Source organism: Chinchilla lanigera, unplaced genomic scaffold, assembly GCF_000276665.1.
Source record: "Chinchilla lanigera isolate Chin_1 unplaced genomic scaffold, ChiLan1.0 scaffold00053, whole genome shotgun sequence".
In the NCBI taxonomy this organism is placed as follows: domain Eukaryota; kingdom Metazoa; phylum Chordata; class Mammalia; order Rodentia; family Chinchillidae; genus Chinchilla; species Chinchilla lanigera.
The window spans coordinates 6,287,010-6,305,252 of NW_004955454.1; the positions used below are offsets into that span (position 1 = coordinate 6,287,010).

Genomic DNA, 18,243 nt, shown 5'->3' on the forward strand with positions numbered 1-18,243 from the left:
AAAAAAAAAAAAAAAAAAAAGAATTAGTATTGTCAATGAACTCTTGAAACAAAGATGAATGTTCAAAACACATGGTGGACTGTTCTGATATTAGTATTTCTACTGTATCTCCACCAATCAAAGGTCTTTTACTGGCTTGCGACCTCTCAAAATCACTGTTACTGTTTTTTTTGGTACTACAATTGTGATCAAAGTCCTGATTATTAACATGTCATTTCACTCTGTTTATTATTTTTAGTAGTATATGTTTGCAATATATAATAAATGCATTCATTTGGGAGAACTGCTACATATATATGTATTTCTTTTTTGGGGGGGGGTCTTTTTGAGACAGGGTCTCGCTATACAGTTCGGGCTGGCCTTCAGCTCACTTTGGAGCCCAGGCTGGTCTCGAACTCACAACAATCCTCCTGCCTCAGCCTACCAAGTGCTGGGATTACAGGTGTGCACCACCATGCCTGGCGATACATATACATATCATATCTTCATCATTTTTACTTCCCTTTTCCCCTACTCTTCCCTCTATCCCCTTTCTCCTGATCCCTTTCCTGTCTCCAAGAAGTCTTTGTTTCATACCATTTCTCCTTTATTTTGCTCTTTATTTATATTTTGGGTTTCTCACATAAGAGAAACCATGTAATATTTCACATTCTGTGTCTGTTTATTTCATTTAGCATTATAGCTTCAAGATGCATCTGTTTTCCTACAAGTGACTCAAATTTATCCTTCTTTATGGCTGTGTAGTACTCCCGAGTATATTTATTGCACATTTTCTTGGTCCTTCATCTGTTGATAGGCATCTAGGCCACAATTTAGCTAGTATGAACTGTGCTGCTATAAACATGGGTTATGCATGTATCACTAATGAGATGACTTTAACTCTTTGGGGGAGACAAGTAGGAGAGGTATAGCTAGATCAAATGAAATTTCTATTTTTAGTTTTTTGAGGCACTTTCATACTGATTTCCACAGTGGATGTACTAGTTTATATTCCTACCAACAATGTAGGCAGGTTCCTACATTTCCCCACAACATCCCCAACATTTGCTGTTCTTTGAGTCCTTGATGATAGCCATTCTCACTGGACTAAGATGGATTCCGTGTTTTGATGTGCATTTCTCTAATGGCCAAAGATGCTGAACATTTTTTCATGTACTCACTGGCCATCTGGATCTCTTTTTTGAGATGTGCCTAATGAAAACTATGGTACATACTGTGAAAAAGGGGAGTGATGAGGACATCAGAAAATGGAAAAAACAGCGCCTGTTCCTAGATAGGCTGCATTTCAGAGTACTTATTGTACATTTCTACTGACAAAAATACTCTTTCAGCCAGGTATATAGCTCAGCGGCACAAACGCCTGCCTGGCAAGAGCAAGGTCCTGAGTTCAATTCCTGGTACCACACACACAAAAAAATACTCTTTCAATTCCCCCCTTTTTTAAGGAAACTGAGTTTTGTACTTCAGGGTATACCTCAAATTATATAGTCCACTCTAGACTGCAACATTTATAAACTATCTATATGACTCTTAGCATTCAGTATGTGAGTTATTTCCAAGATACAAGAAAACTCAGTACTGTTTAAATGCATTAAATATGGAAACCATCCTTCTATAGTCTACCAGTTTTTATTCTATAGCCTACTGTCTGGTGAATTAAACATCAGTAAGGACAATAAAATCAGCTTTCTGGGAATTCTGAAATAAGAATTTCACAATTGTTCTTTAGCATTTTAAACTTTGGAATTGGTATCCCACCCACCTGTCACCTTTAATCTTAAATCATAGCAGAGTAATAGAATGCTTCTCAATTTCATGCAAAATGTTTCCAAGAGCCAGTCTATCATATAAAGTTTTCCTTTAAATTTACAACCCAAATTTATCGGATGAATACAGTAATAAAATTTTTTAAAAAACTTTGATAATTTCAGGAGAATTCTATTCTAAAATATCAAGAAAATAAAAAACTAAGTGCTAAAGGAATAAATATAGTTTTCCTCAACTTTCAAACCTTATCTAACCAGGAATCAGTTACATTTCTTACGAATTCCTTACCAAAAAAAGGCAAAGAAAAAAAAAGTGAACTGCAATCTGTTATATAAAAACTAAAAGGAATTTTACTTTAACGGCTTTAATTCTGTTTTTCCCAGACAGAATGTTCAAACCTTGCAATCCAAAGGCTAATGGAATCAGTGATAAAGTCAAATTACACAAACAAAGTAATTAAAAAACCCCATTATTTCTAACTTGACTGTTATAGGGCTGGATTCAGCCAGATTCTTAATGGTATGAACCATTAATTTACAGGAATTTGAACATACCTTATGATCACATTGGAAAAAAGTGCTGTTCAAATGCCCTACCAAATTGAGCTGGTTCTATCAAAGGAAACAAGCTTGCCTCATGACTCCTCAAGGCTCATTACTCTCTGGATACATGAAATCCTGTGTACTGCTCCAACCTCAAATGCACTAACCTTCGTATCAAAGGTTGATGCCATTATGTGCTATAGTTTTTACTCTTTTAGTAGCAGACAACTGTGCTACATACACTCTTATTCTTGCTTGGGTTTTTTCACTACCAATGGCATAGATTTTTAAGACAGCAAGGTCAGAGCACAAGCGTAGCATATAGATGTTTTTCTGTGTTAAACAAGAATTACAAATTTTTACAGGGGGCTAAAACTACAATACCATTCGTAACACTTACCATATGTTACTCATATACGCTGAACTTTTTTACTTGGTTTTTCCCTTAAGGTTTAGAAAAAATGTCTAAAAAGAACAAGCCAAGAGTAAACATTTTAAGGTTTGTATTAATGTCGTGTCAAAGTTCCCTGACTTCTGACTCTCTCTTGTATGTCTAGACCAAATGGTTAGAGTTTATTTTCTCATCTGTATCTATAATATAAAAGTTAAAATAAGATAGTACCTGTAAAGCACTTTGCAAGGTGACTGATGAGATTATAAGTATTAGCTCATTTCTCCCTTACTTAAAGATTGACTTCTTGTGAAATTCATTGAACACATTTAATCTGATGCAATCTGCTGAATGCTATGAGGTAAGAGACTACAGAACAAGAGACAACTTAATTTCATTACTAAACATGTCACAGTAATAGTAACCTAACAAGTACCTACTGATAAGTACTGTACATGCCTGGCATTTTTCTATGTTTTATATTAAGCCTTATTTAATTCTAGAAGAGGAGGAGGAGGAGGAGAAAGAAGAGGAGGAAGAGAAGAAAAAAAAAGAAAAATTCAGTAACTTGGCCAGGTATTCCCAGCTAGGAAACAACACTGCTAGGCTATGAACTCAAGCATGACCAACTCAAGAGCCTCATAGACAACATAAACTTGTGTTTCACTCCCTACAATTCTGTATTTATTTCACAAACAATGGCTGAGTGCCTGTGACTTGCCAGTCCCCAAGGAATACAGCACCAGTCCCACTCATTATGTTCGATGAATATAGTGTAGTACATCCAGAGTATTACTCAACCATCAAAAGGAATGAAGTACTGACACAAGATACCACAGATGAACCTTGAAAACATTACACTAAGTTAAGGAAGCCAGAAACAAAAGCCTCATATTATATATTACCTTTTGTACAAAATGCCCAAAATAGACACATCAAATCCACAGACACAAAAAGTAATTACTGGTTTGGGGGTAGAAGCAGGGGAATAACTGCTGATGGAGATAGAGTTTCTTTTGAGGGGTGATGAAAAAATTCTGAAATTAGTGGTGATGGATGCATAACATTGTAAACATAGTAAGAACTATTGAACTGTACACTTCAGAGTGGTTAACTTTGTGATGTGTATTACCTCAGTTTTTATAAAACAGCTGAACAACTGAAAACAGATTAAACATTATACTAGTAGTATAGAAACAAAGATATTAACTAGTCCTCCTAGGTTCTACTAAACTTTAAACAACACCAAAGCCTTCATTTATGAAGGAGATTTTGTTCTCAAGCTTGAGTGTGCATGTGGTAAGCAAAGGTATTATTAACATTATTATTATCAGTACTGGGGATTGAACCCAGGGTGTAACAGATGCTAGGCAAATGCTCTGCCAAGAGTTCTACCTTTTATTTATTTTAAGATTTTAAGTTAGTACATACTTGCAGCACATGAATCAGGTAATCATTTTGGCGAGTGGGTGTATGTACATAACACAACTTGCTTCCTTTTTTAAAAAGTCCCTTCCCTATCCCTTCCCCTCCAATTCCCCACTCCCCATTTTCATTCTTACTGATATTATTAATCTTAGCTCATGTTTATGGTACATAATGTTTACTTTCTTTGAGGTACTAGGTTCCTATAAGTAGTGTATCTTTGTTCTGCTTATTTCTCCCTCTACTCTCCCTCACCCCTCACCCTGGATCTCTTTTTTGGGGCGGGCGCAGAGATAAGATTTACTGATGAACTTGTTAAGGTAGGGAGAGGCACAGTGGGAGCCTTCAGGAGTGCAAGGCCCGCCATTTGTCCAGGGGACCACGATTAGGGATGTATTTCACCCCGCAGCCATCAGGGATGAGGCATTTCTTGGCCACCGTGTGTTCAAATTCATCTACATTCAACTTGGTGAAACCCCACTTCTTGGAAATGTGGATCTTCTGGCAGCCAGGGAACTTGAACTTGGCCCTGCACAGGGCCTTGATCACATGTTCCTTGTTCCGTAGCTTGGTGAGGATGGACACGATGACCTGTCCAATGTGAACCCTTTCCACTGTCCCCTGGGGTTTCCCAAAGGCACCCCGTATGCCTGTCTGGAGCCTGGACCGGGGATGGCAGGAGGTCAGCTACACGAACATCCACTGGGAGTATCTCCAAGGTCCCTTAGGGCAGTCAGTACAAGCAACAAGCTGTGTACACAATCGAAGAGCTTGCTGTCCACAGCCACTGCACACTGGGCACCCACCAGCAAGGAACCCAGTCAGCTTAATTGACTGCAGCCACCCTGGATCTCTTGTACCTCTTTCTGTTTGCAAGAGATCCATCACCTCTTCTCCTTCTATCCATCCTATATTGACCTCTTTATTTGCACTCTGCCTTACTTAAATGAGAGGTATAATATAGTATTTAAGCCCATGTATCTGGTTTACTTTGCTCAACGTTGTACACATTTCCCTACAAATGTCTCAAATTTGTCCTTTTTTATAGCTGACTAGTATTCCATTATATATAGATACCAGATTTTCTTTATCAAATCATCTGTTGACAGTAATACAGGCTGCTTCCAGATAAAGTAGATAAAACACTTGAAATCATAAATGTAGGAAAGGATTTTCTAAACAGAATTGCAATTGCCCAAGAAATAACAAGAATCAACAAATGGGATTATATCAAATTGAAAAGCTTCTCTATAGCAAGGCAATCAATTAGTAGAATGAACAGACAACCTACAAAAAGGGGGAAAATTTTTGCCAGGTACTCCTCAGAGGACAAATATCTGGAATATATAAAGAACTCAAGAAAATTAGACCACCTGTAGTAAAAGACCCAGTAGAGAAATGAGCAAGTGAAACAAACCAATACTTCAAAGAGGAAGAAGTACAAATAGCCAACAAATATATGGAAAAAAAAAGCTTAACATCTCTGGTCATCACAGAAATGCAAATTAAAGCAATGCTAAGATCCCCTCTTACTCCAGAAAGAATGGCTATCATCAAAAAATCAAGAAATAGCAAATGCTGGCAAGGCTGTGGTGAAAAATGACCCTCCTACACTGTTGGTGGGAATGTATCCTAGTGTGATTATGGAAATCATTATGAAGATTTCTCAAAGAACTAACATTAGAAATTCCATATGACCTAGCTATCCCCCGCTAGATATTTTCCCCAAAGAGCTTAAGACATCATACTCAGCAACACACGAATACCAATGTGTAGAGCAGCACAATTCATAATAGTTAAATCCTGGAAGCAACCTGCATACCTGTCAACAGATGACTGGATAGAGTTCTACTCTTAAACAGGGACTGCCTACAGATTTTCAGAGCTATAATTTACATGGCTATTTGCTTACACCACGGATTCTCATGTATTTTTTGTGGGGAAGAGTGGTACTGGGGAGTGAATCCAAAGGACTCTACCACTCAGCTACAGCTGCAGTCCCTTTTTCATTTTAAAATTTTGAGATAGGGTCTTATTAAGCTGTCCAGGCGGGCCTCAAATTTGCAATCTTCTTCACTGATCCTCCAGATTAACTGGGATTATAAGCAATGCATTCTAGTAGAAAAACACCACCACATATTTAAGACCAGGAATTACTTATAGAACTCCTCAGGAGAAAAAAATTGTGTATGTGTTTTAACAAAATTCTGGTCATATGTGTAAAGCAAGAGCTATTAATTTTTTGTTAGGAGCCCAATTTTTTTTTAATTGTAAATTTAAGCCAGGCTCAGTGGTGCATGCTTGTAATTCCAGCTGAGACAAGAGGATCACCTTGAGTTCGAGGCTAATCTTTGCTGCATAGTGACTTAGTTCAAAGGCCAGCCTAAACTATATATAGTGAGACCCTGTGTCAAAAAACAAAACAAAAGAAAACCCAAAACACAAATTTTATAGTTCTAAAGTATTAAGTTATGTATTTACCCTTACAATTAGGCTAGATATTTTTATATTAAGTATACATATGTAAAATTGGCATTTAATTCATAAATATTAAAAAGAATCCAATCCTAATACATGAAAAAAGACCTTCTCTAATCATCCACTTTGGCTATCTCTCATATCTTTATTTCAGTCATTTCCCTTGATTACTGTGCTAGCCTTTTTACTGGGGTTTCTGCTTTTAGCTTTCTTAAATTCATTCTCTACTGTACAGCTAGAAAAACCTATCTAAATTTTAAGACTGTGTGACCCCTACTCTTAAGGTATTACAGTGGGTCTCCCAGTGTACTATATAATGAAGTCTAAACTTTCCTTTTTTCTCTAACCTTTCACCTCTTCCTTTTCCTACTTCCAAATTCAGTAGATAAAATTACAGATCTCACACATATAACACTTAGCCCCCCTGCTCCTTTAATGCCATTTCCCTAACCTGTCCAAACTCAATAAGGTACCACTCCAATGTACTTTTGGTTCAGTATTACCCCTAGGATAACTTTTTATGGTGTATGGTAACTATCTTCTTACCTGTTCCTCTTCCCCTAAGTAAGGTTTTTAGACATAAGGACTGTGTCTTTCTCAATAATAATATTCAATACCAAGGATCTAAAAAAAGTATGGAACACAGAAAAACTTGAATATTAGATGAATTAATCCATGAAGAGTAATAGAACTGAACTGTGTCCCCCAAAACAGATATGTTGTAGTTCTAACCCTTGGTATCCTAATATGACCTTATGTGGAAATAGGATATGGCAGAGGTTAAATTCAGTTAAGTTAGTTAAGAGATGAGGTTATTGGGGAGTAGGTAAGACTACTTAACCCAATGACTGGTGAACTTAACAGAAGAGACACAGACACTTGAGGGGAGAATTCCGTGAGATGACAGACATTGAAGCACAGTGGCTACACGCCAAGGAATGCTTGCCAAGGCCTGGTAACAAAGAACTAGAGGCCAGGAAGATGTTTTATGGAGTACACGACCCCTGCATGTTTTAGAGGGTAGGTAACTATACGGAAGCCTTGGTTTTGGAATTCTGGCCTCCAGAACCATAAGACAATAAATTTCTGTTGTTTAAAGCCACTCAATTTGTGGTACTTTGTTATGGTAGTCCTAGGAAACTAATATAACATAACATTGGGCAAACAAATTTAATTTTCAAACGTACATAATTTTCTTGTCCCTCCACATCCCTATTCACAATCCTTCCCCAAAAGTTAGGTAAAAATCAGCCAATATGCATAGATTTAGTGAGGTTGATTTCATGTACCACAACATTACATGATAAATTTTTTAATTCACACATTTGACAATCAAGACATACAGATCTATGAAACAGAATTGAGATTCCAGAACTAAACCCATGTATCTATGGGCAACTCATTTTCAACAGGCATGCCAAGACCATTCAAAGAAGAAAACTTGTCCTTTCAACAATGGTGCTAGGACAACTGGATAGCCATAGTTGGATTCTTATCTCATACACAAAAATTAACTGAAAATGAAACAAAGACCTAATTTTAAAAACTAAAACTGTTAGAAGAAAACACAGAAGTAAATCTTCCTGAAAACAGATTTGGCAGTGGATTCTTAGCTATGACACCAAAAGCACATATAAACAATAAATAAAATAAACTGGATTGCATTACAATAAAACACTTTTGTGTTTCAAAGACACTATTAAGAAAACTCATGGGAGAATGGGAGAAAATAATAAATCTTTTATCTGATGAACTTATATTTAGAATATACAAAGAACTAAATAAGAAAAAGATAAAAATCTAATTAAAAATGAGCAAAGGATCATTCTAATGAAAATGAGCAAAATAGGCCTTTTTTCAACTAAAAGAAAGATATACAATAAATAAGTATATGAAGAAGATGTTCAACATCATTAATGAGCAATGGAAATCAAAAACCATATTAAGGCTGGGCATGGTGGCACACACCTGCAATCCTAGCACTTGAATCACTGAAAGTTCCAGGCCAGCCTGGGCTACACAGTGAATTTTAGGCCAGCCTGAACTACACAGCGAGACTTTGTCACAAACAAACAAATAAACAAACTCCAAAACTCCAAACATATTAAGGCACCAATTCAAATACTAGGATAGCTAGAATCAAAAACTAATTAATAACTACTGCTGGCAAGAATAATGAGAGATCAGAATCATCTCTCACTGCTGGTGGGAATGTAGAATGGTACAGTTACTTGGAAAACAACTCCTGAAATGGTTATGCACAATGAACATATCATCTAGTAATTCCACTCCCACAGATATACCAGAAAGAACAAAAAGCAAATGTTCAATCAAAACCTTATACATGAATATGTCTAGCAAGTCTATTCACAATAGCCAAAGCATGGAAACAGTCCAAATGTTCAATAATGGGTGAATGACTAAACAAGCCATGATGTGCACCCAAAATGAAGTATTTACTCAGCTCTAAAAAAAAAGGAATGAAAACCCTAGGACTATTGCTCAGTCCATGGTGGAGTGCTTGCCTACCATGCACAAGGTCCTAAGTTTGACCTGCAAAAAAGGGAATGAAATATGAACATTTGTGATAACATGAAAGAACCTTAAAAACATGCTAAGCAAAAGAAGCTAGTCACGAAAGACTATATACTATGATTCCTTTGATATAAAATATCCAGAAAAGGAACTTCTATAAAGATAGAAATAGATTAATGGTTGCTTTTGGCTAGAAGGATTTAGGTATGAATAATAGCTTAACTACACAGGGGATGAAATTTTTTAGATGATGAAATTATTCTTAAACTGCAGTAATGGCTACATATATAATCTATGAGTGTATTAAAAACACTTAGGTATACATTTAAAAATGAATGAAAGTTAGGTGTGGTGGCACATGCCTGTAATCCCAGCACTCAGGAGGCTGAGGCAGGAGGATTATTGCAAGTTTGAGGCCAGCCTGGGCTACAAAGTGAGCTCAAGGCCAGCCTGAACTGCATAGTGAGACCTTGTCTCAAAGACAAGGAAAAAGAAAAGAAAAGAAAAAAAATGGATGAATTCGATTGCATATAAAACAGCTTAATACAGCTGCTAAACACATAAACGTTTTATTATGCATATACAATAAAAAGAAAATTATTCTTAATCAAGAAAGTTATTCTTAATCAAGACGCTGACTTGGCGCATTAGGTTATATAGAAAACAAATCAAATCTTCAAAGATCCTCTAAGATTTAATAAAAATAACAAAACACAAAACATCAGATTAGCTGGGCATAGTGGTGCATGCCTGTAATCTCAGCATTCAGGAGGCTGAGGCAGGAGGATCACCATGAGTTTGAGGCCCGCCTGGGCTACATAGTGAGATCCTGCCCTACAAAAACCCAAAAGACAAGACCAAAAAACCCACATCAGATTAATACACTGACAAAAGAAAATTCACCAGAGAAAGCACACTTTAAGAAAGGCTATAACTTCATTATGTAATTAGATTTGTACTTTTAAATTTTACTACCTAGACCATCATTTGTACATGGAATAACCTGTCACATATTTACTATTTTAATGAAAAGCTAAGGAATAAAACAAGTAAAATTTCAAAATGAAAGATTTTGGACGTAATGTATCTGAACCTCAAACTTATTTTTTTCAAATGCATTTTCTTACACAATTTCTTCTTTTTTTTCCTCATACAATTTCAGTGCATTTGTTTTCTACAACAATCTTTGGCAATAATGACTATTCACGTAAGGACATTAAGGCTTAGCAGTGATTTGCCGCAGGTCACATAATAGAAACATGTTTTACTGTTTAATAACATCACTCATAACATACTGATCTACAAATCAACTTTGATCCATAGCAGCTTTTGGTACTTTCCCCCTTAGCTTTGAATCTATTACCTTATATTTTCTCTCATTTACTTGGTTACTCATTGTAATAAAATGTCAGATTGCTTTAGTATCTAGCTGTAATTTCAGTAAACAAGAATGACTGAATTTACTATGTCACAATAATGAACCTAAGAGGAAAAAAAAGGGAAAATGTTAATTACTGGGAGAAGGGGAAATATTAAGAAATCTGCACTGGGAATAAAGGTACAGAACTCTTGACAGGCAAAGCAGATTAGCAGATTGATGTTCAAACGGCACAACTAAAATTATGATTATGGTACTTAATAGAATGACACGACGACCTACTAAAGTTCATTCTTCTTCATCACATCTAGGCCAATAAAGAATCAGTGCTTCATGGATTAGAATCCTATCATGAATTCTGGGATGAGACAAGATGGGTGGGTATTGAAAGGAGGTTGATAAGCCAGGTATGATGGTGCATGCCTGTAATCCTAGCACTCACAAGGCTGAGGCAAGCCTGGGCTACCGTAAGTTCAAGGCCAGCCTACACTACACAGCAAGATCCTGTCTCAACAAACTTATGTAAACAAACAAATTCAGAAATAATTTGAGAGTAATGCTGCTTTCTCTGCAAACAGTAACTATTATTTTTATTGATTATGAAGATCCTACTACTTCTTACTATTTATGTTGTATTAAATAAACTTTTAGAAGCTCCACCCAAATCACACACAGAAGACTCACACAAAGAAAATAGTCAAGGAATATTTCATCATAATTATAATCAATGGTTATAATATAATTAAGCTTTGACTATAAAGATTTCATCCAAGCCTCTGTGAAGATATGAAACTAATTTACCTAACACAAAGTATTTTTCATCAGGTTTTTAAAAATACCGAATTTCCATTCTGATCAGCTCTCAAAATCTAAGTAATTTATAGTCACATCTTCTAATATGGCAAGGTTCAATGAAACTGCTTCACTAAGATTGGGTTAAGGAGATATAATGTACTTCCTAATGTAATGTAAGATATGCAGTGCCACACAGTCCTTGTGACAGTGTTTACCCTAAATTTTGTCTAAACTTTCTGAACAATGGTTCTCAGATTTTTAAGACTCTTTTGCACTCAAAATTATTGGGGACCAGTAGGTTTTTGTTTATATGTGTTACATCTGTTGAGATTTACTGTTAGAAGTAAAACTGAGAATGTCTAAAAGTATTTATTAATTCATTAGAAGTTTTCACAAACCTATGTTAATATTATATAACATTTAAAAATTTTAGATCCAGAATTTTCATTGCCATGTTTTATATGACTTAATAGAGGACAAATGGATCCACATCTTTTACCTTGCCTCTTCTGTAATACATATCATACAGATGCTGGAAAACTACACTGTACACAACTTGCATGAATGCAAAACAAAATTTTTACATTGCTGACATACTCTAAGATAAATTTTTAAAACAGAAATATAGAACCCAGAATGGTAAGTAAAATGACACCACAGGAAGCAAACAGATGAATTCTAAATGAATGATACTTTTCAAAATAATTTCTTCAATGATTCAATGGCATGCAGATAAAGAAGGTGGGAGCAACAAACTATGAAATATAACAATAAAATATCTTTTGTGGACCTTGATAGAGCCTGTTTTGAAGACAGACTATATGCAGACATCTCTGGGACAACAGGGGACATAATCTGAATGAATTCAGGGTATAAAGCGATCTAGAAGTCTCTATGGTATGGATTGTTATGTACCAAAAGATCTGTACTGTGAGTATAGTGGGGACATAATGAAACAAACAGTAGTAAAACAAAATGATGAATCCTAAAAATTACATTTTAGGTTGCAAGTGGACAGCTCAAGAAAATAATCTCTGCCAGAGGTAGTTTAGTAAGGTATTAATTTATACCTTTAATATTGTGGAGACTCATATGATTTAGTAAGTTAATATACCACTGGGTGTGTGGTGCATGCCTATAATCCCAGCACTCAGGAGGCTGAGGCAAGAGGATCGCTGAGAGTTCAGGCCAGCCTGGGATATAAAGTGAGTTCCAGGCCAGCTTGAAGTACATAGTAAAACCCTGTCTCAAAAAGACAGAAACAAAATAAAACAAAATGAAACAGAAGGGTAATATATCAAATCAAGCCATTCAGAGAAAAGTCTGTGAACAAATTACTTTAATAACTTTAACAAAGGATCATGAGTTAAAAGGATTACTATGAGCTGATGGGTGCTAAAAAGTAGGTGATAGGTGTGATTTTTACACACATCCTATGGAACTCCACGCTTCCTATAGGGTTGAGCACACACCTGTAATCCCAGCACTCGAGAGCCTGAGGCAGGAGGCATGAGTTTAGGGCTACATAGTGAGTTCAAGGCCACTCTAAATTACATGGGGAGATCCTGTGTTCAAAACAAAAACAAAACAAAAAACCACCCCAAAAGAAAAAAAAAACAACCCCCTCATCTTATTTTAAAAAGGTGTAAGTGAATGCAAGTTGGGCCCAGGATAAACTGTTAGTTTCATTATTCCATGAACCTTGCATATACCTCAATATCACTCCTCCCAATACCTTATTCAGTATATATTCTATATTGCTCCCTATGCATGGTAGGATATTATCCAGGTTGACATTCCTTGTTAGATGTGACCAAAGCTCACCAACAGGTATGGGAAGACTTACACTGGTCACTCGACGGTAGATCTGTGCAGCATTTTGGCACTCCGAGTATGGATATTCAGATGTAGCCATCTCGAGCATGCACATCCCAAAAGCATAAACATCAACAGATTCATCATATTTCTCTTCATACATCTCAGGGGCCATGAACTCTGGGGTACCTTAAATTAAAAGAATGATTCAGACTCAATGCAAGCAGAAGCTGTAGATGTTACTCACCAGGGGAAACAAGCAGAGGGGCTGACCTGTGAGAGAGAAAAAGGGAGGGAAGAAGAACTAGAGGAGAAAAAGGAGGAGAAAAAGGAGAGGAAAAAAGAGAAAAAAAAACAAGTCAGCTTGTTTTACCAAATATTTCACAAAAGATCTTCCACTGCAAGGCCTTTACTGATAAACTGGACAGGGTCAAATATCTGATTATATACCGTTTAAAACAGATTCCTCAGCACCTGCCTGACAAGTGTGACATTCTGAGTTTGATTCCTGGTACAAAAAAAAAAAGGCTCCTGTCACATAGTATGTCTAACAGAGCCTTGACTAAGAGATAAACTAATATGGTTCATGCCGAAAACAAATGGAAAGAAATATTAAGAAACTAGCAGCGACAAAGCAGATGGAATGGCAACTGTCTATAAAATGTAAGTTTGAAACATTAAATACTTGTCTGCCCCCTACTGTATGGTAGCTGCAAAGTCAACATTTACAGCTAGTCTCTTGCATTAACAATACTCCATCTGATCACTGTCACTTTTTAAGAAGGCCCTGCAGTGAAAAGCCTTGCATATTTACACTTTTAAAGGTAATAAAGTGTAATTAAATTGTCTGTAAAGGCCACTAACCAGAGCCTTTTTCTTCAAGTACTTACCATCCCACTTGTAGTACATTAAAAAAAAAAAAAAAAACCTACCTCAGGTACAGAAAATATTGAGGGACAGACATCGTATAGGCAAAAAACAAATACACACACAAATAGAACTCAAATATAAACTGATTATGAGAATAGAATCTGTGACCCCACAACACTAGGTTATGCAATGTTTCAAAATAATTCTTTATACCTCAAATTATAGGGCATTTCCAAGAACAAGCTTGTATAGTATGACTTAATAAACAAAGAAAAGTAACTCTTGGGCCAGGGATTTTAAAATGTCGAAGACAAGGAAAGAAATACTTCCTGTGAAGAAAGTAAAATGAATTTAGCTTCAAATAACTTTTCCCCATTCTTCTTGTTAATGCTTTACAAAACAATGCACATAAAATCTGCATTCCAAAATCCTAGTTATACAACAGTCTAAGGAGACTGCTATTTTGTAAGAATGTGCGAAGTATTCTAAGCTTTTCAAATTAATACTTAGGATTCTTTCCAACTTAATCTTAATCTCTTCAGGGAGTGAAAGCTTATCAAAACAGGTATTATTTTTGCCGGCTGTGATTCTAACGTACGGTTTAAGTCTAAAAGGACATTCTCATTCTTTATATCACTGATTCTCATTAAAAGATGGTTTTGCCCTCCATAGAGCATTTCTGGTTGTAATAATCAGGGGTAGGTGGACAGACAATATGCTATCGGCATTGAGTGGGTAGAGGCCAGAGATGATACTAAATAATCCTACAATGCATGAGACAGTTCCTTATAAGAACTGTCCAGCCACAAATGTTCATAGTTCTAAGGTTGAGAAACCCATTTTAGATGTATCATACCTTCTGAAGAGTAAGAGTAAGCTAAAAGTAAAAGCAAATTTTCAAAATGAACTGTCATATTTTCATATTTTCAAATAGAATTTCAACAAGCAAGTATTTCTGAATATACAGCCATACATTTCAGAAATCAAACTACATACATATAAATTCCATTTAATTCATGAAGGGACACACTGTATCTACTAAATAGATAGTATATAATATTAAGTATCAACAGAATGACTCAGTAAGATTGTTATATGAGGTTTTATAAAAAAAGGCTCACCTTACTTTTCTTTAACTTTATAAAACATTAATAGTCTTCAAAACGATTCCAGAAACAAAAATATAGAAAACTCCACACTTCACAGGTAGAACTCATCACCTTTTAGATTCAAGCTATAAACTCTAAAGGTCTATTCATGTCAGCAAAGCTCAGACAGAGTTAAGTTTCTAAATAAAAGTAACATCAAAAGGCCACCCAGGCTCCAAGGTACATTTGAAACATACCTATCACGCTCTTGGCAAAAGAAGCCCGCTTCAGGGTTGCCAGACCAAGGTCTCCAATCTTGACTGAGCCTGTAGGGCCAGTAATAAAGATGTTGTCACATTTAAGATCCCGGTGAATAATAGGTGGAGTTCGAGTGTGAAGAAACTGAAGTCCTTTAAGGATCTGCCGGCACCAGCTTCTTAGAACTTTGATCTTCATCACTTTAAACCTTTTCAGGTACCTAGAAAAAGCAAAGTATACCAAACAGGTTATCAGTGATATGTGTTTATTGCTTTGAAGAATTCCATTAAATTCTAGCATACCAAAGATGGGAATATCAAATTTAGAGTATTAAGAGTCAGTTAACCTTAAAAGTTAAAAAGGGGCTACAGTAGTTCAAAATAGAAAATTCTATTAAAAAACAAAGAAAAATAAATCTTCCAAGTACTTTCATTTAAATGGTTACAGGATTAGGGTAATTAGTTCTTTCTTAAAAGAATACATCAGACTGACTGTGTCAGCATTAGCAGTGTCTGATTCACAGATGAAAATTTTATGTTAGCAGTAGGTAAAAAAATTCTGAAAAAAAAGCACAAAAATGAATTCGTTCAATTGGGTCACTATTAAAATGACAGGAGGTACGTAGAATTTTGCATCTGGTAAAATGATGGAGTAGCTCCTGTTAGTGGCATATATATTTATAAATTCTAGTCAAAAATATACAAAACCATTCCCTTGACAGTGTTGACGAACAATCAAAACCAGTCATAAACTGGAGGTGAGTTCACACAAAGATGAAGGAAACGCAATGCTGGAGCTTCCTGCTTTCTACTAAAAGAGGGCCCCAGTCTGAATACAGAGGTCAACTGAAACCCAGACATGAGGACAGAACTTGGAATGACCACAACATTGAAGAGAGCTCTATCCAACAGAAATTTTTTGCACTGATAGTTTGTCCAATGAAATATGCCAAAAGTGACTATATTTAAATGTGTATTAATTTTAAAATTCTGTTTCTAAGTTGCAAGAGCCACATGCCAAGTGCTCAAAAGCCACACATGGCAAATGATACCATCTGGGACAGTATATATTGTAGAACCTTTCCACTGTTACAGAAACTTCTACTGGACAGCAGGCATCTTGAAAGTAAATTCCAGAAAGTAAAGCACAGAAGGAAAGTCCTAAATTCTGCATGTTCTTTGTCCAAATCTCTAGCTGACCTTTGAAATATGCCTGTGTGAGACAGATTCCACACAGCTCAGCTAAAGCCAACAAAACAGAACAGATTTCTGATGCTGCCCACTCTAAGGAAGATACAGTTTTGCGATTGCATCCTAATGGACAGACACTTCATCTGGAAATACGCAGGGGGAAAAATGAAGAGCAAAAACGTTAAGATACAAATGATGGTACTTTCTTATTATCTTTAAAATATACACGCTAATTAAAAGAAAATCTAACACTTGGGATGTTCTCTAGAATATGTAAATGTACCATATATGAAAATTATAGCATAAGAACTAAGTTTTACAGTAAGAATGATTACTTATATAAGGATCTTATATTTTACATGAAATTATACAATATTAACCATAGTTGTAGAGATTAAAGGACATAAATGCAATCTCTAGAGTAAGCATCTAAACAAACATGAGAACTAGATCTAACTAAAAAGGTAACAGTGGAACTAAAATGAAATCTCACTTCATTTGAGTAAAAAATAATACCCAAAGTGGGTTTTATAGACTAAAATAAGTCCAAAGTAATAACTGTAACTATATATGCATCTAAAAATAGAGAACTTATATGTATAAAGTAAATATTAATAGCCCTAAAGGGAGAGACAGACTCTAATAAAACAACAGCACAGAGCTTCAACACCCTACTTTCAGCAATAGACAAACCAGACAGTAAAACAACAAAGATACAGCAGAGTTAGTTAACATGCTCCTGCTGGCTTGAAACTCTAGTGGTACATGTATCACTGTTCCATCAGGTAGCCTGTACCACCGGTGGTACAAACAGATCTAATTACCACTGATCTTTACTAATAGAATTAATAAAAAGTCTATTAAATGGACCAAATCTAATTAGTTGCTTGAATTTGAATAAGTATTGCCCAAATATAAATATTATTCATACCATTTTAAAAATTATAATAATTTATTTCACTAAGTGAAAAGAAATGTATATTCATGAATAGTTTAATCAATAATTAATTCTCTAAATTTTACCATGGAAATCTTACAAATGCTGCACTGCCTGTATAGATAATACACAATTACAATTGCTATACCACAAATTAGTTGCATTATAATTGTTTATACTATTTTAATGTTTCCCTTAAGGAACTGTAATATAATGACATCTGGTCTGCTAAATCAGTGTCTTTTTTGCACTACTGTAATCACAGCAGCCCCCCAGAGTGGTACAAGCTGTCAGATGGAACAGTCACACAGGAATGATCAAATTCAAATCAGAGTCGCCTGCAGTGAGACAAATGAATTATGGCCCCATTGTGAACTTGTTTAAACTGTGCCTTTGACCAAATGAATCTAACAGACATCTACGGAATATTTCATTCAATAGCTGTAGAACACACATTCTTCTCAACAGCACATGAACATTCTCCAGGATAGAGCAAATGGTAGGTCACAGTGGAAAAAAAAATTTAAAAATTAAAATAAAATAATATCTTTTCTGACCACAATGCAATAAAACTAAAAAAAAGTAACAATGAAAACTTCGGAAACTATGCATATATAGATTGAAATTAAACAACTGAAGCCAGGGGTGGTGGCACACGTCTGTAATCCCAGCACTCGGAGGCTGAGGCAGGGGGATCTTTGTGAGTTTGAGACCAGCTGGAGCTACAAAGTGAGCACAAGGCCAGCCTGAACTACATAGTGAGACCCTACCTCA

At 35.7% G+C, this 18,243-nt stretch overlaps 1 protein-coding gene across 18 annotated transcripts in view; it reads right to left on the bottom strand.

The window, feature by feature from the left end:
• Window positions 1-18,243, bottom strand: part of Wnk1 (WNK lysine deficient protein kinase 1) — a 130,199-nt gene that overhangs the window by 58,518 nt on the left and 53,438 nt on the right. For all 18 annotated transcript variants that reach the window (XM_005395993.2, XM_005395992.2, XM_005396003.2 and 15 more), the window contains exons 3-4: window positions 15,342-15,562; window positions 13,158-13,315 (exon numbers count right to left, since the gene is read on the bottom strand). In XM_005395993.2, the coding sequence (XP_005396050.1) occupies window positions 13,158-13,315; window positions 15,342-15,562 (379 nt within the window). The remainder of the gene's footprint in view (window positions 1-13,157; window positions 13,316-15,341; window positions 15,563-18,243) is intronic.